Source organism: Amphibalanus amphitrite, unplaced genomic scaffold (assembly GCF_019059575.1).
Source record: "Amphibalanus amphitrite isolate SeventyFive unplaced genomic scaffold, NRLGWU_Aamphi_draft 001032F_arrow, whole genome shotgun sequence".
Taxonomy (NCBI): domain Eukaryota; kingdom Metazoa; phylum Arthropoda; class Thecostraca; order Balanomorpha; family Balanidae; genus Amphibalanus; species Amphibalanus amphitrite.
In genome coordinates, this window is record NW_024882526.1 from 70,323 (window position 1) to 93,162 (window position 22,840).

General features: G+C 49.8%; 2 protein-coding genes across 3 annotated transcripts; one reads left to right on the forward strand and one right to left on the reverse strand.

Moving 5' to 3' along the window:
• Positions 1 to 621: 621 nt before the first annotated feature.
• Positions 622 to 12,514, reverse strand: LOC122369403 (zinc finger C4H2 domain-containing protein-like). The gene is made up of 6 exons (XM_043344125.1): positions 12,356 to 12,514; positions 6,773 to 6,870; positions 5,684 to 5,855; positions 4,951 to 5,126; positions 4,062 to 4,310; positions 622 to 3,681 (listed from the first exon to the last, which is right to left on the reverse strand). The coding sequence occupies exons 2-6, from the start codon at positions 6,832 to 6,834 to the stop codon at positions 3,552 to 3,554; spliced, it is 789 nt and encodes a 262-aa protein (XP_043200060.1). The 5' UTR covers positions 6,835 to 6,870; positions 12,356 to 12,514; the 3' UTR covers positions 622 to 3,551.
• A 294-nt stretch (positions 12,515 to 12,808) lies between these two features.
• LOC122369404 (UPF0472 protein C16orf72 homolog) lies at positions 12,809 to 22,552 on the forward strand. 2 transcript variants are annotated; one of them, XM_043344126.1, is made up of 7 exons: positions 12,809 to 13,026; positions 15,555 to 15,775; positions 16,035 to 16,136; positions 18,312 to 18,480; positions 19,506 to 19,606; positions 20,193 to 20,330; positions 21,960 to 22,552. In XM_043344126.1, the coding sequence occupies exons 2-7, from the start codon at positions 15,598 to 15,600 to the stop codon at positions 22,037 to 22,039; spliced, it is 768 nt and encodes a 255-aa protein (XP_043200061.1). In that variant the 5' UTR covers positions 12,809 to 13,026; positions 15,555 to 15,597; the 3' UTR covers positions 22,040 to 22,552. The 2 variants fall into 2 exon arrangements, with proteins under 2 accessions (XP_043200061.1, XP_043200063.1); XM_043344128.1 differs by lacking the exon at positions 12,809 to 13,026 and adding an exon at positions 15,053 to 15,141.
• Positions 22,553 to 22,840: the final 288 nt, after the last annotated feature.

The window sequence follows — 22,840 nt, forward strand, 5'->3', positions numbered from 1 at the left end:
AGGGTAGGGGGGGGGGGGGAGTGGCACGCGTGACCCTGACCTCGGCACGGGCGATCCGGGTAGCTGTTGGCCAAAACTGGGACGGACGAGAGAGGTTACGCTTGATAGCTGAGGCATGGAAGAGAAGAGAAGAGAGGGAGAGGGAGGGAGGGAGGGAGAGAGAGAGAGAGAGAGAGAGAGAGAGAGAGAGAGAGAGAGAGAGAGAGAGAGAGAGAGAGAGAGAGAGAGAGAGAGAGAGAGAGAGAGAGAGAGGAGGAATAAACGAGGGAAAAAAGGAAAAAGAAAAGGAAAAAGAATGTAACGCAAAACAACGGCCTATACAAATCTTGAAAGATAGGGCAGAATAACTAGTGATTAAAATCTTTGTTTATGGGAGTTTTAGGGCTCGCCGAAAGGTCCTTTTGCGCCCATGGGCCAACCCCTCCCCCCCCAAAGTGTAGAAAGAATAAACCTCCTGGGGCAGAAAGGTAATTTAGGGGAGGAAGAGAAACCGTGTATCACGACAATGCTGCACATTACAAGGTCACAAAACCTAGGCGCGATTATTTGTTTCAATCAATACCTTGTTATGAATTCATCTTTCATGGTAAATATAAAAAGTCGCGTCCAAGTAGAGCAGGATTCCAAAGAAATATTTTATTCACTACTTGGCACGTAATACAAACGTCAATGATGCTAAAGCTCATGGCATAGGAATGACGCCATAGGGCGTTTCTCCGTAGGAACTACAAATCAAACTGGCCCTAACACAACCCTAAACAAACTGGTGCGCGGTGTCACCGGAAATGGCTCATGGCAACAGGTTATATCCTTCCGACAAGAAAACAGTCAGTTGCTTGATACACAACATCAATGACATAATTTTGTACAAACGATCTACACTTCTCTAGAAGACGTCTATAAAAATGGAATCATCGGCGCAACTGGAAGCATCTACAAAACTTGAGCGTACATCGAAACTTCACAACATTGGAGGCTAAAAACACCATAGAGAAAACACACGACGGTCAATACGCCACATATGCACTTGCTTCATTACATACAGCTAATCCTGTTGAAAAGAGAACAATAAAAGGTTCCACAAATAATCGCTTGACTACACGGCGTAGATGGCAGAAATGAATAATGTCGTTCCGTGTCCGGTCCGATACGGAAGGTCACAAAAGGTACAGAGTACAACAGAATCGGCCTGGTCTCTGACTTCACAATGCCACGGATGGAATGGAACGGTTGAACAGCGATTCAACTAACCGGGTCACCTGCGAGGAACATCTCTCGATAGCACGCAATGTGGAATCACACGATAGGCTGAACTGGGGTGGGGCTCTGTCCATTGACTTAACATGCAAACATCATTAGAACACACAAACACACGCACACACATCCACGCAAGAGTAGGAGCACACGGGGTGCACGCAGAATCGAGGTCAGATTGAAATGAGGTCGGTCGCCCGTCCTACCCGCCAGAGTACAGTGGGGGCCGGTCCGGGCGATTGCAAGACAGCTGATGTAGTACGACAAACTGGCGAGGTATGTTCCCGTAAAATAAGGGATACATTACAGACCCTCCTCGATCCTCATATATACACTGCTAGTAGAGTCATAGCAGGAGAGAGAATACTACACGTGTGTAATACTGGGGAACACGAAACCGACGAGAAGTGCGCAAATAATACTGATCTTCCCCGAGCAGCACGGTCAACTACTACAGGACAATATGGCAAACGATATGGCAGAAATTGGAGATCGATCCCTAAGAGCTTTACAAGACACAGAACATTTCACAAGCAAAGAGTGATCACAGTAATAAGAACAACCACGCAACTGTGACATCGTTAAAAAGGATAAGGGAAACAACAGCTTTCGCAAACAAGTTGAGCTCAGCTAACGTCGGCACAAAGTATCATTTGTGAGCCGAGTTAGAGGTATACTTTGGCACATTAGGAAGTCTATCACCCGCCACTGGCGACGAAAGCCGGCCAGAGGGCAGTAGCTCGCATTGGCACGATCATAAAAAGACGATGAAACAATTTGGCACACGCAATACCACTGGCTGGTACCTTCGGATCTGATCCTGTGACACATACAAGCTACCTCTGAGCAGCTAGGGAGACAACACGTGGGTTGAAAAGGTCAATGGGGCTCCCGTCACTAACCATCAAGAGCTAGAGACTTAAAGGAGTAAAAGTCTCCTTTAGTAAGTCTCCTTTAAGTAGAGACTTAAAGGAGACTTAACGTATAAAGGAGCTTAGGGTGCCACGGAACAGTCCATCTAAATGGCACAGGACGAGCATCACAGACAATGGCGACATCTGCAAACTGACGACAAAGACATACAGCGGCTATCTCGACAAATTTTACATACAAGGTAACAAGGTGTTCTCAGGAGTCAATGAAGTCGATTGAAAACAGTTTTACACTTACATCGAAATAAGACCAGCTGGATAAAAATTCGCAACTTCAAGTAGCTTCATGCAAGAGAAAACATTGTGATTATGAAAGTTATCCCTGCTGTATCAAAGAACAGCAAAAATAGTAATATGAGAGTATTATACATGTGCAACTAAAATTCAAATCAGCACGAGAAACACAAAAGCACAAAAAGATATAAAATCAAAGCGAAAAATATTCTGAACTGAGACTCAAAGAGATCACAGTTGTAGATGAGAAAAATATCAGTAAATTGTAAAATAATACTGATAACCAATGGCTAGCCATGCCAGGATGCTTCATAAGAGCACAACTCGGGCTGTTCCGAACACTAAATAGAGTAAAAGGGTCTTCAGAACCTACATCCACGTCAGAAGTACTTTTCCCATTCTAAAAACATGCCAGAAAAAAATCACTGATGGAATGTGCTTGGCAAATCGGTCCATGACAGATGGGAAAAAGAACACTGCTGTAAAATGAACCAAACTAACTCCATGTTCTTAAAACTGTTAGGTCATCCACGACACATCAAATGCAAAGCGTGAGGGGTCTTTCAGTCATGAATTGTACATCAGCCGCACGAAAAAATCGTCTCTTCATTGTTATAAGAAAACAATAACTTCCGAATAATCAAAACTAGTTAGTGCAAAAGATTTGCACTGACAGACACCACCCTGTCCGCATTGGAATTAAGGAGTCGTCATATACCTCAGCTCAGGGGCGGAGCTTCCTATACAGTTGGTGGGGCGGCTGCCCCACCAACTTTGTATTTTGCCCCACCAATGAGCGTTTTGCCCCACCAACTTTTGGTGATTTCTAAGACTTTGTTGTTTCGCAAATTAATCTTTTTCGCATTGAAGAGCTTGAAATGTCTGTTTAATGCAAAATAATATGTCTGTAATGATAGGAATTGATTCAGTGTGGCATTTCATTCAACTTTATAATCGGAAATTGTGGGTTTGACGACTTTTTGCCCCACCAACTTCCCTGGAAAAGCTCCACCTATGCCTCAGCTACATGGGTAAGTAAACGCACATTTACTTTGCTGATGTGTCTGAGGTAATGGCCCCTCTCCCTGTTCTCCTACGGTGGTCCTGATGCTCGGTGTTCTCAGAGCTGTCCTAATCCTTCTTTTTGGGTTTCTTGGGGTTGCGGCTGCGCGACTTGGCCTTACAGAGCGGGCAAATGGGCGCGTTACGGTGAATCTGCTGGTGGCACGACAGACACGACTTCATGGGCGGCGGCTGCTGCCTGTGGGATGGGAGAGAGGAAGCGTCAGTGGGGGAGAGACGGCTGGTGCAGAGCGGGTTCAAGAGTAGGAATGACAGGGGCAAAGCGGCCACTCGGCGTCAAGTTGACAATCCACGTTTTAGCCCTCCACAGCTGGCGTCAACCCCAGTACTTTATGTTTGCCAATAACAGTTCTCTTCGCGGTCGTTCGAATGAACCGCAACGGGGTCGTCAATGTTTCGTGACACACGGAACGACATTTCTTCCCAATTTAGTAACTATTCTTACGCTTTTTATAAGGTACTTTATTCAGTAACCGTTTTGAACAACAACAGAGCACATCCACAACAAATCATCCAAGACCCCCCACGCCCCCCCCCCCCCACACGGCACCCACTCACCTGAACGGAGTCGGTGACGGCCCTCCGGCGACCATCTGCGAGGAGCGAGCCTCCGGTTTGGCCAGTACCATCACCCTGTGCGGCTGACCGCCCGACAGGCCGCCGTACGAGCCGCCGGAGCCGGGGCCAGAGCCGGGGCCGGAGCCGGAGCCCACCACCGAGTGCAGTCCGGTCTCCGGACGCTCGGCGGGCCCGGAGCGACCCGGAGCCGGCGGCTGCTCCGCCTGCTGACTGCCCTGCTCCAGCAGTCTGTCCGGGGAGAGGAGGGGTGTAATTAGTGATGGGGAAGGGTGGGTAAAGAGTCGGAGGGTAACAAAAAAGAGGTTTCATATCGAAGGCTAAGAGACATTGACGCGTCACAGCACATCGCTAGACTATCCAATTTTATGACCAATTCACATTACATGTGGAAAGAATACCACCATGACATTTCAACTTTTTGGCAGAAAAATAACAGCACAAAGGACATGGAAAGTAACTTGTTATCAGGTTCGGTAAAGTCTGGTTTAGTTAGTGATCAGAGCACACCCAAAAGTGACAAAGAGATGCTCAAAGTTAGGAACAGTTGTCACCACCCTCCGTATGCCGACTGACTTCCTATACGACCCCACGGTAAGTCAGGTCAGGTCAGGTAAGGTAAGGTCAGCTCAGCTCAGCCCAGCCCACCACTGACTCATGAATGAACAGGTCGGGTCAGGTCAGGTCAGGTCAGGTCAGGTCTGCCCCAGCCCACCACTCATTTGATGACGGGCAGGTCGGACTCGAGGTCAGGTCAGGTCAGGTCAGGTCAGCTCAGTTCAGGTCAGTCCAGCCCCCCCCCCCCCCCACTCACTCGTTGACAGGCAGGCCGGGTCAGGTCAGGTCAGCCCCGCTTCCCAGCCCCACTCACTCGTTGACGGGTAGGTCAGGCTCGAGGTCAGCGATGTCCACCAGCGGCGCCAGTCCGAGCTGCTGCCGCATACGGTCCAGCTGTCCCTTCAGCGGCCGGTACTCGGCGTGTAGACGACGCGCGGACTCCAGACTGCGACTGCGGGCCTCCTCAGACTGCTTCACCACCTCCTCAATCTACCACAGACAGACAGACAGACTCCAGACTGCGGCTGCGGGCCTCCTCAGACTGCTTCACCACCTCCTCAATCTACCACAGACCGACACACAGACTCCAGACTGCGACTGCGCGCCTCCTCAGACTGCTTCACCACCTCCTCAATCTACCACAGACCGACACACAGACTCCAGACTGCGACTGCGCGCCTCCTCAGACTGCTTCACCACCTCCTGAATCTACCACAGACAGACAAACTAGAGACAGACAGACTGCGACTGCGGGCCTCCTCAGACTGCTTCACCCCTCAATCTACCACAGACAGACAGACTAGAGACAGACAGACAGACTCCAGACGGAATGAGACAACTCAGCTTTACCAATCTCTCGGCTCGTCCTCGCCAATTCCTCAATATACCGCAGACCACTTAACACACAACTAAGCGGCCACTTCAACCTAAGTACATTGTAAACCACAAAATGCGTAAGACTCTCACCACCCCACACGAATGAAGAGGTGCGATTTCCTGGATGGTGTCGTCCCTTTTTAAGCCTCCCGCCCCTTCGCCCAACTCACGGCATTCATGTCAGCATGGATCTGTCTCAGCTCTTCCACGTGTGCCATTTTCTCCTGAAGCAGCAGATCCATCTCACGGCGATACTCGAGCAGCGAGCGGCCCTCGGCGTCCGACACCTCGAGCTCGGTCAGCAGGCGCTGGCGCACCCGCTCCAACTGCAGCTGGCCCCGTCTGAGGGAGACGGAGGGAGGGGTCAGTGGCCGTTGTGTTACATACCCTGGTCAAGTCTGAAGGACGGAGGGAAAAAGAGAGGGGTCAGCACACACTCACGTACCCTGACCGCGTCTGGGGGTTGGAGGGAAAAAGGGAGGGGTCAGCAAACACTGTCACGTACCCTGGCCCTGTCTGAGGGATGGAGCGAGCAGTCAGTGGCCATCGTCACATACCTGGGTCACGTCTGAGGGACGGAGGGAAAAATCAGCGGCCACTGTTACATACCCTGACCATGACGTTTGAAGAAGATAGAGGGACGGAGGGAGGGATTAGAACCCCCAACTGAAAGAGTGAGAGAAAAGGGCCCGGTCGGAGACAAGCGGGTCGAGGCTCTGACTAGAAAAGGGCTCGCTGAGGGTTCAACACCATGCAATGTAGGTGCAAGAAAGAATGTGCATTGAAGGCATGCCAACAAAACACATTGTGGGAACTGGGAAACCACACAGTTTTGTCATTTCAATTTATTATTCAATTGACCTCCCTGTGGCCTAGTGGATAAGGCGTCCGTCTCCCACTCCGTGGCAGCGAGTTTGCGGCCGGGGAGCTCTTACAACGTTTGACTGGCGAGAGAGGGCCACGCTAGACCCGAGAGGACCGTGACGTCAGCGTCACTCAACTGCGGTACGTTCCAATTGTCACCGGTGAACCCGGCGCGGGTGAGGTTGGGTGGTGGGTTCGTGGTGTAATTCGCAACCAGTACAGCTTAGCGGGACATCCGGGCCCACAGCCACCCATTCAACCGGCATTCGGACACAATTAAAAAATGACATCTGTACGTCAGTCACAGCAATGCCGCTGAGAGAGTATATGCAATTCTGAAGGGCTTATTGAGTCTATAGTACTAGGCAGAATATGGCCCTTGGTCCTTCACTCACCTGATCTCATTAATTGTTTGCAACTTGCCAAAGGCGACTCGGTCATCCAGATCCAAATCCATAATCCTGCTGAGTGCTGTTATTGGTGGACCTCAAACCTGAAACTCAAAATATGGATCAGCGTTGTGAGAGGTTGGAGTAAACCTTTGTTAAAGTCCGCCCTCCACATCTGTATTGATTTTCAAAATAGTTTCCATCTCTTCTTAACCCATGGGCCATGGCATTACCATTTCCAGTCCACCCTTTCCTTATCAACCTGAGTGATAAACAAGTACCTACTCCCAATAAACAAAAAATGTTCAGACTAAACTGGCAGTCAGCTGCTTTTACTTTTTTTGCTGAATTTCACTTATGCATTTTTTCATTCCAAGCAGTTAGCGGCCTCCAGCTGCACAGCCTTCATCAAAATATAGTTGGTTTCACCACATTTGCATTAGACTGTCAGTAAGTACAAACACAAGGGCGCTGTTGGGTCGCAGTTTTTTATCAGCAGGCTGTGAGCATGCTGCTACTTGTTGGCTCCTCATTGGTCGAATTCAAGTGGTCTATTTGTTAGACCAATGAGAGTCCAAGAAGCACCAGCAATAACTTCCTTATATGGGGAAAACCGACAACACGCTGATATAAAAACAGCGACCGAACAGAGCTCTGATCCAGCAAAAGCCTAACGACAGCATTACAATTTCATGCGGGCGTAGCTTAACACGCGCACCGACGGGTGTCTGCGCCAACTTCGTACCGACGGGGGGGGATGACCGCCCCCGCCTGAGATCTCGAGAACGAAGCAAGATAGCGACAAGCAGTAAACGGCATGGGATACGCACGGACAAGCTCTACAATTTTTACTAAAGTCATTTTCAGGTCAGGTCAAAGATGACGTCACAGGGGTCAAAAAAGTCAAAATGGCGGCGCTAGATATGGATAGTTTTTCTCGAATAACTTTCGAATTTGTCAAGATAGGAACAAACTAAGGGCATCATCGTGATCCTCTCGTCAATCCGCATCGAATGATATATATGCTGACCTCGAAAGGTTAAGGTCAAAGGTTGACCTCAGGTCACGTGACCTCAAGGTCATCATGTATATCATTCGATGCGTCTTGACGAGCTGAACACAATGAGACCATCCGCGCGGCTGTATCTTGTTCCTGTACGGAGTTATTGGCAAAAAAAACCTTTGGTGACCTTTGATGACGTCACATGACCTTACAGCTGCCCAACAGCCAAACAGACCTCAAGGTAGTGAAGGTTGATCGTATCTGAAGTCATGTATGGTATATGGGGCCATTCCGACCCGTTTTAGTGGTAAAAACAGTGATTTGATTTTTCCCCCATTGACTTATAATGGGGAGGTCGAGAAATTGATACTAATGACCTCATAACATCCTGCGACTTTCAAAGGCCTCCGACATCTACTGTAGCTCTGGCACGGTGACAAAGTTGCAAAAAAAGTGACTTGAGGTTGGGTCATTCAAAGTGACCTGGTGACCTGACCTTAAAAGGTAGGAGGTTCAAACTTGCACACCATGTGTAGAATTGATGAGAGAATAGTCGTACCAAATTTCGCGGCGCCCTCAGGGGGGGGGGGGGCGGATATCCGCCCCCCGTCGGTGCGCGTGTTAACCCTCGCCGGACCTATTTATTTTCTACATACGCGCCGGCCGAGGGGGGGGGGGGGGTACGAGCCCCCCTCACCGTTTCGCCCCTGGAAGAGCTAGCGCGTCGCGGAAAAAAACGAGCGTGTGCGGCGTGCGCCGCTACCAGACGCAGAGATTGGTACCCGATTTTAAGGTCCTAGGCCAACCGGTGACCTCTGAGGTCAGGTCAAGTGCCCCAAGGTACAGTTCAGTTTTTGGTGAATAACTTCGCAAAAAACGGTCGCAGAGCCGCGATTTTGGCAGCATCGTGCTCGCCTCGCTCAGGCACGTCGAATGATATACTTTTTTGGGTCAGGTCAACTTACGGTGTTGACCTCAGGTCACGGTCAGGTCAGCGCCCCCCGGTCACGAAGTTGGTTGAAAGAGGTCATGTCGCATATCATTCGATTCGGCAGGTCTTCCTGAGTCCATTGGTGGCTTTCCCGACTCGCTAGCTCAATTTGATAGGGAGTTATTGATGAAAAACTCATATGACCTTGATGACGTCACAAATGTCACGCTAGGTCAACATTGCAAAAGTGACGCATCTAACCTTGCAAGGAGTGCATCAAATCACAAACTGTGTGCTTGAGATAGTTGGAGATCGTTTCCGGCGCCAGAATAGCAGTTTTTTTATTTTTCCCCATTGACTTATAATGGTGAGGTCACGAAAATGACCTGACCTCATATGACCTTTAGGAAAAATCCGAAATATACAAGTTGTGAGACTCGTAATGGATACTAGATCCTGCAAGTTTCATTTCCCTGTGAAAGCTCCTCTGGCAGTGAGGGCGTTGCGAAGTTGCGACATCTGAAGACCGTGCAGAGGTTCACTTATGACGTCATAGGTCAGTGACCTGACCTGACCCGAAAATACATTTATATTTATATATTAACGTCAGCAGACACTCCACAACACGGTGGCTATTACGTGTCAATTGTCAGTGAATAAAACGGTTGGGGAAGTCGAAAGGTACACGGCAAACAACAATCATCCGCCGAAACAGCACACACAGGCACGCACAATCACTCCAAATAGGTAAAAGAAACGTTTCGCTGCCGGTTTAAAAGCCGCTGGCTCGAGCCGTGTCACGTCACGGCTGCTACTCTGGTGGCAAAGTTCACAACTTTCAGTAGCTGTTCGTTGTTAGCCGCGGAGCCGTTCCCGTACACAGATAGACAATATGTCACGCGCGAGACGACCAGGCCCTGCACGACTGCAAGGAGCATCCGCCGCGGGAGGAGGCTCCTCAGGTGGCGGAGACCGATCAGGAGGCCGACACACTTACGTACCACGTCACTGACATGAGCATCCCACGTAAGGTGGCGCCTAGAAAATGACGCCTAGGTTTTTAACGCATTGGCTCTCCTGAACGATCCCGCCACCGACCCGCACGCTGACGGGGGAGATCTCTGGTATTCTGTCGGGTGCCAAGGAGGAGGATTTCCGTTTTGGACGTGTTGAGTTTAAGTCCGTGGGCATGGAACCACAATGCCAAGGAGGTGAGGTTAGACTCCATGCGTTGGATGAGGTAAGGAAGATTGCGCTTGGTATCGGAAATAAGGATTTGGGTATCGTCAGCGTGCTGGGTCACATGAGCGTCCGGCGCGTGCAGACTGAGGTCGTTGGCAAAAATGGTGAATAACAGAGGACCGAGGGCTGATCCTTGGAAGACTCCCATGGTGTTAGGAAGGGGCCTCGAAACCACTCTGTCACCGGAAGGAAAAGAGATACAGACAGACTGAGTGTGGCTGTTGAGGTAGGAGGAAAACCAGGTCGGGTGGATGCCATAGAGCTGGAGCTTGGAAGCTAGCAGTGAGTGAGGAATGACATCAAAAATTCAAAACATTTACTAAGATCCAGAAGGCAGAGGAGGGAGATAAGGCCACGGTCCATTTTGGAAAAAGCACAATTAGTTACAGAGAGCAGAGCGGTTTCGGTAGAGTGAAGAGAACGAAAACCGTGCTGGGATGAAGAGAGAAGGTGGTTGTCAGACATGTATGTAGGTGGAAAGTTGTCTGTGCACTAAGCGCTCGACAACTTTGGCTATGGTGGGCAGGGCTGTGGAGTCGATGGATTTTCGGCGACTCCAACTCCGGCTTTCAAAAACCAGCTCCGACTCCGACTCCGACTGCGGGCAGAATTGTCGACTCCGACCGACTCCAACTCCCGACTCCGACTCTGCAGACCTAGCAGGGCTGCGGAGTCGACAGATTTTTGATGACTCCGACTCTGACTCCGGCTCGGGTTTCTAAAATCGACTCCGACTCCGGTCACAACTGTCGACTCCGACTGACTCCGACTCCGACTCCGCAGCCCTGATGGTGGGGACAATCGAAATAGGACGGTAGTTGGAGATCAGATCAGGATCACCGGACTTAAAGATAGGATGGAATAGGGTGTGCTTCCAAGAATCAGGATAGTCACACGTGGAAAGACAGGCATTGACTACATGGAGCAGGATGGGGCCGATGGCTTCGAAAGAAAGGAGCAGGATGCGAATACAGACGCCGTCAGGTCCACACACACCGGAACGCTTCATGGAGAGCACCACCTCCCGCAGCTCCGCCAGTGTCACCACGGTGACACGAAAGCCACACACACCAACACGCGGCAGGCGGCACGGCACAGACCGGAAAATGTGGTTGAGCCTTGAGGTCAAAAGATCTGGCTTGAATCAAAGGTCAGGTATGCCAGGTTTCAGCTCTCTATCGCCAGTGTGTTTGGAGCTATCGCGAAAAAACCCTATGGGGGCAGCACCCGCCCCCCTCGGCCGGCGAGGGTTAAGCTTTTGGATGTCAGTTGGGCAAACTAGACTTTTGGAATCAAAATATGGAGGCATCAATAATTTGATTCTGGTGGGAGGAGCCATGACCAAATATGGGCATGGAATCAATTTTTTGATTCATTTGGGTACACTTTTGACTTCAAATGAATCGTTACGGTTGAAAAAAGGCCCATGACGGTGAGATTTTTCTTTTAAAAGGTAGAAAAATGTGGTAGGTTTTCAAAAAGTGTTACCTCAAAGCTAAGAAATTGTCCCTTTGGCCTTGTGAATGGGAAAAAGACAGAGCCACTGTCCATCACGTAAAAGCTGTTTTGAGGAAATCACACTGTATGTTATTTTTGTATCATGAATCACAATACTAACCAATCAGTATTTGTGTAGAATGGCAAAATGAAATTTTTAAACCCCTAATTATCATTGTTGTAGTGCTTTTATATTATTTATATGGTTTTTACCTGTTGCTTCAGTTTTTGTATTCTTGACATTTAAAAATTGTGAATTGTTATCAAATGTAGTGAAGGTAAAGTACAACAATGCTATAGGTATCAGTTGTGGTGCTGAGGATACCACTAAATGAGAATAATAGCAAGATAAATGCTGTATTCTTGCAAGTCATTGTTGCCTATCTGTTAACATTACCTGTGAATCAAAATAATGATTAGCCAGCTGATGGGGAATCAATATTATGATTATCTGTTTAAAGTGAATCAATTCCTTGATTGCCTTTGACTACCTATAGAATTCAAATTGTTATGATAGGAGCAATATTATTTTGCTTTGGAGATAGTTCAAGCATTTCTGTTCAAGATCAGGCATGCTCCTTCTTGAAACACTCTCTTATTTTTATGTGATTAGTAAGTTAGAAATAGTCTGCATTTATGCCCAAAAGGAATCAATCTTTTGATGCCTCCATCTTTTGATTCCAAAGGTCTAGTTTGCCCAACTGATGTTGTAGCCTGTAGATGCTGGGTTTGGTTAAATTTCACTGCTTTTTCAAAGCACACAAAAACCTTTTGTTCTTATGAATGCACATATCAGCCTATATCCTTTATTAGTTTAAGCTAGCATACCATGTAGAGCAGGAAGCAATTGTGACATTTACGGCGCAATCGGACTTGCTTAGGACGAATTATTTTATCAAAGCAACATATTAATTACCTGTCTATTGACTGTGTCCCTATTCAATTTCCCTTCACGAAGGACTGATGCAATAGATGCATAAAGCAACACAAAGAGATAAATCAAATTCTTCTTCCCGCGCTCCCTGCCCCTTGCTTGTTGTTGTTGTTGTTGGAAGCCCTGCCCCTTGCTTCGCTACAAAAGGATAATTGTAATGGAATAATTCAAGTGATAAAGGCTAAGCTGTCTGTTGCTGCTTTCTTTACGTCACAAGATTTTTGAGTATTTTGTTCTTTTTATTCTTTGTTCCTTTTCGGTTGTTTTTTCTTCAACAAATTAAAAACAAAGTTATATCAGTTGTGATAGGAAAGAGCTATGAAAGGTAAACTATTTAAGAAACATCTTTCAAGTTTCAAAACAATTGAATATTTTTATATCATTGCTGTTGACGTCATAAGAAAAGGCAATAGCTCTTAGCGCAGTAAACACCAAAAACCTTTAGGTGAGTTATTTTCCTCCTTGGTTGCTCGAGTTTTTTCCGTTTTTTCCACGTTTTTCTCAAGGCTGTTTTTCTCCATTGGGGTTTTGAGAGCTTTTCCTTCAATTCGTACAAACTTGGTACGAGTTCTCACAGTGTATATAAATAGTTCTAAAATAGTTCTAAGCGAGTTCTAAGGCCGGAGGAACTGAAAGCAAGCCACAACACAAAGGCAAGCATCCATTCTGATTCTGATTCACTTGACTACGAAAATCGCCTCTATAAGGACTCAACACTCGGACTACGCTTTTGTTTCAGCAATTGTACGCTTTTGTTTTAGCTATGCTGTTGTGCTCAGTTGCTCTTAGGATTGGATTCACCTTGAATTCATCTTTTGATTCTGTCGTATTCATTCCAGATCCTGAATTCCGGACTGGAAAAATAAATGTTACGCTGAATATGTCTGGTGTAGTGGCGTGATCGCCCCCAAAATTTCAGTGCACGTCTGGCGTGACTTCACATGCTCTAAATTTGGTGCACATGGCGGCTCACGGCTGGTGAACTTTTCGGTGCAGGCCGCAGGGCGGCTGCATAATTTTTTTATTCGCCTTGCGGGGGCTCCGAAGAGGGATCCATGCGAAACGTCCCCTGGCCCGCTCGTCGCATGCTCAGACTAGCAAGCTGCCCTGAGTCTTCTTAGGATGATCAGAGCGCTGTTCGGCGGCCGGCTAGCGCGCTAGCCCGCGCACACATACGTGCACGTCGCCCCGGCAACGGGCTATTGACCAATGAGAAGCGCGCTACGGGGGGCACAGGTATATGAAAAATCGCAGTGACGTTGCACTTTACTCGCTTCTCATTGGTCAATAGCCCGTTGCCGGGGCAACCAGCACGTATGTGAGCGCCGGCAAGAGTACTAGCCGGCCGCCGATCAGGGCTCAGGAGCGGCTGCCCAGGAGAGGCCTTTACACTCTGCGCAAAGATAGGTATGGAAATTGGAAGACCTTGTTGAACATCTTGAGCATCGTGAAGTAATCCTACAGTGGGTTCCTGCTCACTTTGGGATCAAGGGGAATGATTGCAGACGACCTGGAGGATCGGCCGTCCTGTCCTCGGACGCCCGCTCGCTCAGACCCGGGGCGGTTCATTGTGCGGCCCCGCATCAATGGCGCGACAACTGGTCAGAGTCACTATTCAAGCCACTCCTCAGGACAAGGAGCACGCTGCCGCTCCCCATCCCTGGAGAGGACCGAGAGGACGCCGTTTCGGTGCACCAGATGACGGCAAGCCTCTAGGGCCGCTCGCTCCTGTACGTGCACCAGCACCGAATCGGCCGTCTCCCCTCCGCGGTGTGCCAGCAGTGCCCGGACAAGCGGTGCGCCGCGGCGCTCTGCGCCGTGTGCCAACTGCCGAGAAGATGCCGATGTGCCGGAACACGTGCTGCTACACTGCTCGGCCTCGCTGGCGCCTGGTAGCCTCGAACATAGGTACCGCTCCGCCGAATCTCGTAACCCCGGAACTTCCGACCCGGGCCCTGTTTCACGGCACACTACAGTGCACTACGTGCATTGTGGTATTGGGTTTCCATGGAAACCGAAACCAACTAATTTGGATGCTCAAATATGGGAGAGAGTCCAAGGCTCCAGAATGCTACGTCTGGTTGATATAGCCATGGTCGATAATGTACCTACACTTTATGTTAAGGTGGCTTGATTTTGGCGCGAATAGGTACCCAATTTTCAGTGCCAATCATGCAGAAATTTCATCGCGAAATCGCTTGTGCCGAATTTCGGCGCATGGGGGGGGGGGGTCTCACGGGCGTCCAGCATAGTGTATGGGTGTTTTCCTGTCTGGTTCCAGGTAGGTAGGTAGGTACTTATATTGGCAAGCTATTTTCTTTAGCCCTAATTTATTGTTATGTTAGGAATTGGCCTTGTGAAGATGGCGGCTGCCTAACTGCCTTACACAAAAGCAAACTAATTGGCCTAGATGATTTAGGTGGCCACCTTATTAGGTATTGTTGGAAGGCTACAGTGAATATACAGTGTCTGCCTTTTTGATGGACTCTCAATTGTGTGGATTCCTAACTTGTTGATCACTGGCTTGTTAACATTGTTAACATTGTCACAACTTTGTTGGCATATTATTCCACTGGGATGTCACCAGAGGCATTATTTTAATGCTTGTCCAGTTCCACGTGGGCTTTCAACTGGTATAGATACTTTTTCAAGCCACAGTGTGAGGATTTCTTTCATTTCAGATCAGTAAAACTCACTAGGCGCTAAGCAGATTGACTGGAATGGACATAAAGTCTAAGTCGCCTATCAATAGTCCATACTAAGTCTAAGTAAGTGAGTACAGTGGGCACACTTCTGGCTTACTTATCCCCTCTTATGAGAACACCCTTGCTCAGGCTGGCTTCATTTGGCATTAGGGTTTCTGTTTTGATAGCTATGGATTTCATAATCTGTTTCTGACTTTTTCTGTTGGCACTTGGCAGACTATGAAAAATGGGTCTGCATTGATATAATCATGATGTTTTATTAATGTCGTAGCCCCAGTAATGTTAGAGCTTTTATCAAATCAAAGTTTCCATTTTCAGAAGCGAGTCCATGATGGAAACAAAATCACATGTTCCTGCCTTGGTATGGCCAACATTCCACACAAAGACCAATCTACATTCCACTATCTACAGTTAATCTACAGCACCCAGTCTCATAGCCCACCCTGACCGCCCCCCACTGACCCGCTTTGTTCCAGACTCTCAGTGCCGCCGGGACCGAGCCGAGTGACCGCCGCCGCCATGTCGGAAGAGCGCGGCTCCGACGACGAGCTGTACCGCTGGGAGGCCGCTTGTTACAGCGAGGTGGACTCCCAGCCTGACTACGAGCTGCAGCTGCACCAGGAGCGCGAGCTGACCGCTCAGAAGCTGTGGCACCTCTTCCAGAGCAGTGCCACCTGCATCGCCCACCTGCATAAAGGTGAACGGCGGCAGGGGCGAGCGGGCTGGCGGGGGTAGGTTTCCATGTAAGCGGGAGTTTAAGGAGGCTTTGGGTCAATTAGATTAGCGAGTGAATTTCAGCCTGTGCCAACCTAGCGGAGAAAGCTCGATATAATTCTGACTAAATCAGAGCACATCAGTCGAACCAGTCTTTTATATTGCAGGACGGTCTCTTTTTCTATGTCGTTGGCATCACTTATGTTGCCCGCTGACCAGTCTGTTTCCCATCTGTTGTCCAGGCGCCTACGGAGGGGGAGGGGGAGGATGCGGTACCGAGCGGGGCGGCTCCCGCTGGATGCCGTTCCAGACTGCCGCGGGGTCCGTCACCGCCCTCTACAAAGGTGAGCAAAAGATATGTCCTTCCCCTCAACAAAGGTGAGTCAATGATATGTCACTGCATGCTAAAATGGTGAGTATATGATCGGCGTCACCGCCCTCAATGAAGGTGAGTAAATGATGCGGCACCGAACGCTAGAAATGGTGAGACGGCACAATGCGAGACGAGTTTATGTTTTTGATGTTTTAATCTAATAGTTAAACGTTAGCCGTCAGTCAATATATGATGACTATGCCATCGCCTCTCTATGCCCCGCCGAAATGTTAAGAAGTCCAATTGTCTCACTGACTTCATCAGCGCCTCTGCATTGATATCCACCAGTATAACGCCTTTTGTGGCGACTAACGGAGCGAGCGAGAGGGTGGGCCTTGCACGTGCGAAATTGCGAGGGGGTATCTCCAACTGCGTTGTGCACGGCACCCTAATAACCGGTCTGACTATCGATGTGCCAAATTTGAGCACAATCGGCCCAGCCGTTCTCGAGATCTGGAAGCGGCACCCTGCACGTGCGCACGTGCAGAATGGGACGTCCCAACTGACATGTGCATGGCACCCTACTAGCTGGTCCCTGACCCCGTACCAAATTTGAGCGCCATCGGTCCAGCCGTTCTCGAGATCTGGAAACGACCCCTGCACGTGCGCACGTGCAGCAGCACCCCAACTCTGGCACATGGATGTGCATTGCCTAGTGGGTGCCTACTGCCTACCTACCTGCCAACTTTCAGCGCAATCGGCCAAGTAGTTACCGAGATATTGCAACTATTACAAAAGTGACACCTCTTCGTTTTGCACGTGGCACGTGCATAAGGGGTCACCCACATGCATCGGGAGTAGTCCAATGCTTGGTAGAAGGAATTAAGCTACCCAACAAAATTACCGCATCTAAATCGGCCAAGTTGTTATTGAGATATAAGCGTCGCAAAAGCGTGACCACGGCCGGCCGGCCGCTCATACTCAGAAATTTCATTTATTCTACGTAAGACTCCGCTCGCTTCGCTCGCTCCGTAATTACCGACAGCTACTCGCATCCACCGCGAGTAGCTTTCATAACATTCCATAACATGGTGTGTTTGTTCTCCATCATAGACCCATCGACATTCGACCTTTTCATCTTGGGTAAAAGATCGTTCTCCGATCCATCATACTATGATCTTTCGACCCCTTGTGATCCAATTACTTGACTTGCTGGTATCCGTTGTATCCCTCCGTGACCGCTGTGTTATGACCGCGAGAACCCGTCGTGACCCACTGTGTCCAGCCGTGACCCGGTGTGACCCTCCATGACCCAGTACAACCAGTATAACGCCTTTTGGGGCGACTAACGGAGCCGGAGCGAGAGTGTGAGCCTTGCATGTGCGAAATTTCGAGGGGGTACCTCCAGCTGACTTGTGCACGGCACCCTACTAACCGGTCTCCAGCGATGTGCCAAATTTGAGCACAATCGGCCCAGCCGTTCTCGAGATCTGGAAGCGGCACCCTGCACGTGCGCACGTGCAAAATGGGTCCCAACTGACTTTTGCACGGCACCCTTCTAACCGGTCCCTGACCATGTACCAAATTTGAGCGCCATCGGTCCAGCCGTTCTCGAGATCTGGAATCGACCCCTGCACGTGCGCACGTGCAGCAGCACCCCAACTCTGGCACGTGGATATGCATTACCTAGTGGGTGCCTACCTACATGCCAACTTTCAGCGCAATCGGCCAAGTAGTTACCGAGATATTGCAACAATTACAAAACTGACACCTCTTCGTTTTGCACGTGGCACGCGCATAAGGGGTCACCCACATGCATCGGGAATAGTCCAATACTTGGTAGAAGGAATGAAGCTACCCTACAAAAATTACCGCGTGTAAATCGGTCAAGTGGTTGCTGAGATATAAGCGTCGCAAAATCGTGTCCACGGCCGGCCGGCCGGCCGGCCGCTCATACTCAGAAATTTCCGTTAATCTAAGGAAAGACTCCGCTCGCTTCGCTCGCTCCGTAACCATGTGTGGCCTGGACTATGTCCCTACGTGACTCGGTATCTCTCTCCATGACCTGGTGTGACCCTGGTGACCCTCATTGACCTGGTATGACTCCTACTACTAGTGACCCAGAATGTCCCTACGCGACCCGGTAGGACCCTATCTGACCCGGTGCGACCCTCTGTGACCCGGTATGGCCCTCCGTGACCCGCAGAGTCCGTGGACGGTGTCCGGCGCTGTACCGAGCTGGGCATCCTGCACGGTCAGCAGCGGCGTACCCGGGAGCTGCTGGCGCTCACCCGGCGCCGCCGCCTGCTCCGCCGGGAGGAGGTGCTCTCGCTGCTCTGCGGCCGCCCCCCGCCGCCGCCCCGGAGCGGCCATAGGTGGGTACTGGCCGGGCGGGAGATGGATTTAACCCGGCGGCCGCTGGGCCTCCGCGCCACCCGCCGGCCGCTGGGGGGGGGGGGCATAAAGTTGCCCCCCTTTACTTCTGCGACGATATCGTCGCAACGCGAAGAGATAGAGAAGCGAAACTTTGCACACATCTTCCTGAATACCTAGCCGAGGTTGTGTCCAAATTTGGTGTCGATCCCATTTGAAATGACGTCACAGTGACGTCATAAGTGAAATTATAGATTTGCGACTCTCATATTCCTCACGATACATCACATATATGGGACCGAATATAAAGGGCCGATTATTGGTCAGAAACTAGATGGAAGTGTAGTAAGATGTTTTAGGATGACAGCAGGTGCTGTCTAGTTCATTTACAGTCGAGTTTCATGCTCAGCGTCATCAGAAACGGTCCATATCGGAAAACGACAAAACTTTATGACGTCACTGTGACGTCATCTTAGGTGCTACAACCACCAAACTTTCCTCAAACATTGCCTAGGTATTCATTTGAAGCTATGCCAAGTTTCACGTTCGTAGCTCATCAGGTTTCGGAGATATTTCACAAAACGTAAAGGGGGGCAACTTTATGCCCCCCCCCCCCCAGCGGCTCGTGGGTTAAAATTGTGTCACAGCGCTGTACATGTTGATATTTGTTGCCATTTAGTACAGCCAAACGGATTTGAAGTGCGGCAACTGCACTGCTGAGAACAATACGGATTTGCTGTAGTTTATGGTAGCTTTTGTTATGTCAAATCTTTCCGTTAGTTTAATTCGCCAGGTGTATGGCTTGGTGTTCCCGTTGAACTACGGTAATTCGTCCTACACGCCCACTTACTTTCGATGTTGAGGGGTATCCGTGTGACGCGTCAACTTGCCGTTTAACGTCCCAACTTGTGACGTTCAATATATGTGTAACACCACATTTGTACCGCCGTCTATGATTCGTCCAGCCCTATAACTGGAGTGTAATGCCCAGTCTGACGCCCGTGTGTGTGTGGTGTGCCACCTTCAGGTCGTCCAGCCGCCACCAGAGTGCGGCGTGGTCGTCCGCCGGCGGCCGAGAGAGGGAGTCACCGCCGTCCCGGCCAGGAGCGGATAGTGCCATTTGGAACGGTGAGTGAGTGAGTGAGTGAGTGAGTGAGTGAGTGAGTGAGTGAGTGAGTGAGTGAGTGAGTGAGTGAGTGAGTGAGTGAGTGAGTGAGAAAGAGAGGGAGAGTGAGAGAGAGGGGGTGAGGGAAGGAGGGAGTTCCCGCCGTCACCACCGCTTTCGAATGATGAGGGAGTAAGGGGGGGATTCTCCGCTTTCCGAACTCGCTGTCGATGGTGCCCTATGCTACGGTGAGAGTTTTGAACTAAAGACTGTCTGTCCTATGTGTCTACGGCATTGGATGCGTTGTTCAAGTTTGAACATAGTCTGATAGAACTATCGTTGCGCTGGTTGTCCTCCCTTGGACAGCAGGCTCTGGCGTGTTGGCCCCTGCTAGCGCTCTTTGTCGCTTTGAACAACGTTTTCTTACCAAACTCTGTCACCTGTTACGCATCACAATATTGTTCTATTATTTTTGTATGTTCGTCACCCTTATGTTGTATTCTAGGCATGTAAAACTACACATAAGACGGGCCTCAGGCTGAGTGTACCATCCCAATGCGGCGTCCTTCCCTCTCAGCCGCTGACTGTGTCTTTGTGCCCGTGTTTCAGGCATATCTCCGGCCCTGGGCGGGTTCCGGCCGCCATCCCCCGCCGCTGCCGCCGCCGCTCCCGCCCCCGCCCTGCTGCGCCGGTCGCCGAGCCGCCGCCGCGCCAGCCGCTCGCTCTCACCCCTGGATCTCACGGCAGGTGAGATGCTTACCGCCAGGGGTAACACGGACAGGGGACATGTTAGAGCCCGCCCGCCAGGGCTACACGGACGTGAGGCAGGCTAGAGAACGCCCTGAGTTAAGCGGAGAACCGACTCCGGGCCATATCCAGGATATTGGGTGGCATCTCATCTTCATCAGTAGTTCAGTACTAACCAGTATAACGCCTTTTGGGGCGACTAACGGAGCGAGCGAGAGGGTGGGCTTTGCACGTGCGAAATTGCGAGGGGGTACCTCCAACTGACTTGTGCTCGGCACCCTACTAACTGGTCTCTAGCGACGTGCCAAATTTGGGCACAATCGGCCCAGCCGTTCTCGAGATCTGGAAGCGTCACCCTGCACGTGCGCACGTGCAAAATGGGTCCCAACTGACTTGTGCACGGCACCCTACTAACCGGTCCCTAACTGTGTACCAAATTTGAGCGCAATCGGTCGCGCCGTTCTCGAGATCTGGAAACGACCCCTGCACGTGCGCACGTGCAGCAGCACCCCAACTCTGGCACATGGATATGCATTGCCTAGTGGGTGCCTACCTACATGCCAACTTTCAGCGCAATCGGCCAAGTAGTTACCGAGATATTGCAACAATTACAAAAGTGACAGCTCTTCGTTTTGCACGTGGCACGTGCATAAGGAGTCACCCACATGCATCGGGAATAGTCCAATACTTGGTAGAAGGAATGAAGCTACCCTACAAAAATTACCGCATGTAAATCGGTCAAGTGGTTGCTGAGATATAAGCGTCGCAGAATCGTGACCACGGCCGGCCGGCCGGCCGGCCGGCCGCTCATACTCAGAAATTTCCGTTAATCTAAGGAAAGACTACGCTCGCTTCGCTCGCTCCGTAATTAACAGTTGAATTACCATTCGGATCTGAACGTGTGTACCTATTGACCTAGTCTCCGCACGTGAGCATACATAGGACGTCTTCTCGAACTAAATGCTTTCTGACAACAGACGGCAAGCAGGATGACTTGCAGTCATAGGCCTAGGAACGGGGGGGGGGGGAGAGAGGGCGGGGGCCATGCCCCCTTTCAGCCATTTTTTAAAGCAAAATTTTTATTTTTGATTTAAATACAAAACTAAGAGCAGGAAATGGTTTAGCAAGGTGAGATGAGCACACAACTGCAAATTTTTTTTTTCATAGGGGTATTGGGGCTCCCACAAAGTGACATTGAAGTTTTGCTGCCCCCCCCCCCACACACACACACTTTTCGTGAGGTTCCTACGCCCATGCTTGCAGTGAAGATTGGTTCGAAGGGGCCGTGTGCTCAGCACAATCCTCCGACCATAATGGGGGATTTTGAGGAACATTAATGATTTATGTTGGCTCTAAGTAATGAAACGTATGCTTTTTAAGAAACGTATGGAAACAATAATTATTAAAAACAAAGAGAGCAATGATCTTAAGAAAAAAAAACGGAGAGCGTGGCCGAGGAAGACACAATCTAGGTAATCATATAATATGCACCATGAAAATCAGGAAGGGTTAAATGAGAATGGGCTTGTTTTCAGTAAAGATACATTTTTATGAATGATTAGTTTTACACTGATCAGTAATTTCCGGTGTTTCTTTGTCAACGCTGATTCATCGTATATTCGATTACAGTGAAGCGGCCAGCGACGCCTTCCTCCCCTTGCGATGTGGTAATGGACTCGCCCACCCACAAGAGGCCACGTTACACGTAGCGGCCGGTCGATCCCACTTTGAGAGACGCAGGGGAGGTCGCTGCTGGCTGGTGCGTATGATGTGCCTTGCGTCGTGCGATGGTGACCTGTGACGTCACATTCAGCTGGTGCCAGTGCGTTACGCTGTGGATTACCCGTGTTCCTATCGTTTGTCCTGACCCCGACCCGCGCTGTGACGTCAGAGTGACGTCATTGAACTAACACGAGGCTTATCGCGCTGCCCACTGTATCTCGCCAGCGCGGCAGCGAAGAACGTATAATGGTGCGAGTTCGGAGTGCGTGTAGCACTGAGAGTACCCCACCGATGGTGTGCCGAGCCGATATATCGCGTTGATATCAAGTGTGATGTCTGATATCGCGTGTGAGGCGCTCACTGCTCAGATTGCCCGGCAGGGAACGCGCTACTGAGCCGTGGTAACAGGGTCGATTACAGGTGCGTCCGCGGGCGCATCCCAAAGGCATTGACTGTATTCTCGTGAAAAACATTTACCGACAATATAGATCGTTGTTTGACGTGATCTTTGCAGAACGAAACGGACGTAGTTTGATCAAGACTTAGGTGGTTCGTATTTGATCTCTTTTAAAAGTGTATCATGCCGTTCCGAAAAGTTCCGATATGATTCAACAAGATGTTTGACGTTTTAAGCAATTTTTTTTTGAAGCATGTAATAATTTAAAACGTACCATAACTTTGAAATAGGTTTCCGAGGGTTTAGTGGGATACCAGTTGCTCACCACATAATTTCTATCGTGCATCCGCCCGGCTCCATTATCGAATAGGTTTTACACGAGGCATGCGCG

What these genes read in the sequence shown, in the direction of transcription:
- LOC122369403 (XM_043344125.1), bottom strand. Translation starts at nt 6,834, where the DNA reads ATGGATTTGGATCTGGATGACCGAGTCGCCTTTGGCAAGTTGCAAACA. An exon ending in CAAACAATTAATGAGATCAG is followed by an intron (nt 5,856 to 6,772) that starts GTGAGTGAAGGA and finishes CGTCTCCCTCAG; the next exon opens with ACGGGGCCAGCTGCAGTTGG. An exon ending in CCGTCACCGACTCCGTTCAG is followed by an intron (nt 3,682 to 4,061) that starts GTGAGTGGGTGC and finishes CCCATCCCACAG; the next exon opens with GCAGCAGCCGCCGCCCATGA.
- LOC122369404 (XM_043344126.1), top strand. Translation starts at nt 15,598, where the DNA reads ATGTCGGAAGAGCGCGGCTCCGACGACGAGCTGTACCGCTGGGAGGCC. An exon ending in CATCGCCCACCTGCATAAAG is followed by an intron (nt 15,776 to 16,034) that starts GTGAACGGCGGC and finishes TCTGTTGTCCAG; the next exon opens with GCGCCTACGGAGGGGGAGGG. An exon ending in CGTCACCGCCCTCTACAAAG is followed by an intron (nt 16,137 to 18,311) that starts GTGAGCAAAAGA and finishes CGTGACCCGCAG; the next exon opens with AGTCCGTGGACGGTGTCCGG.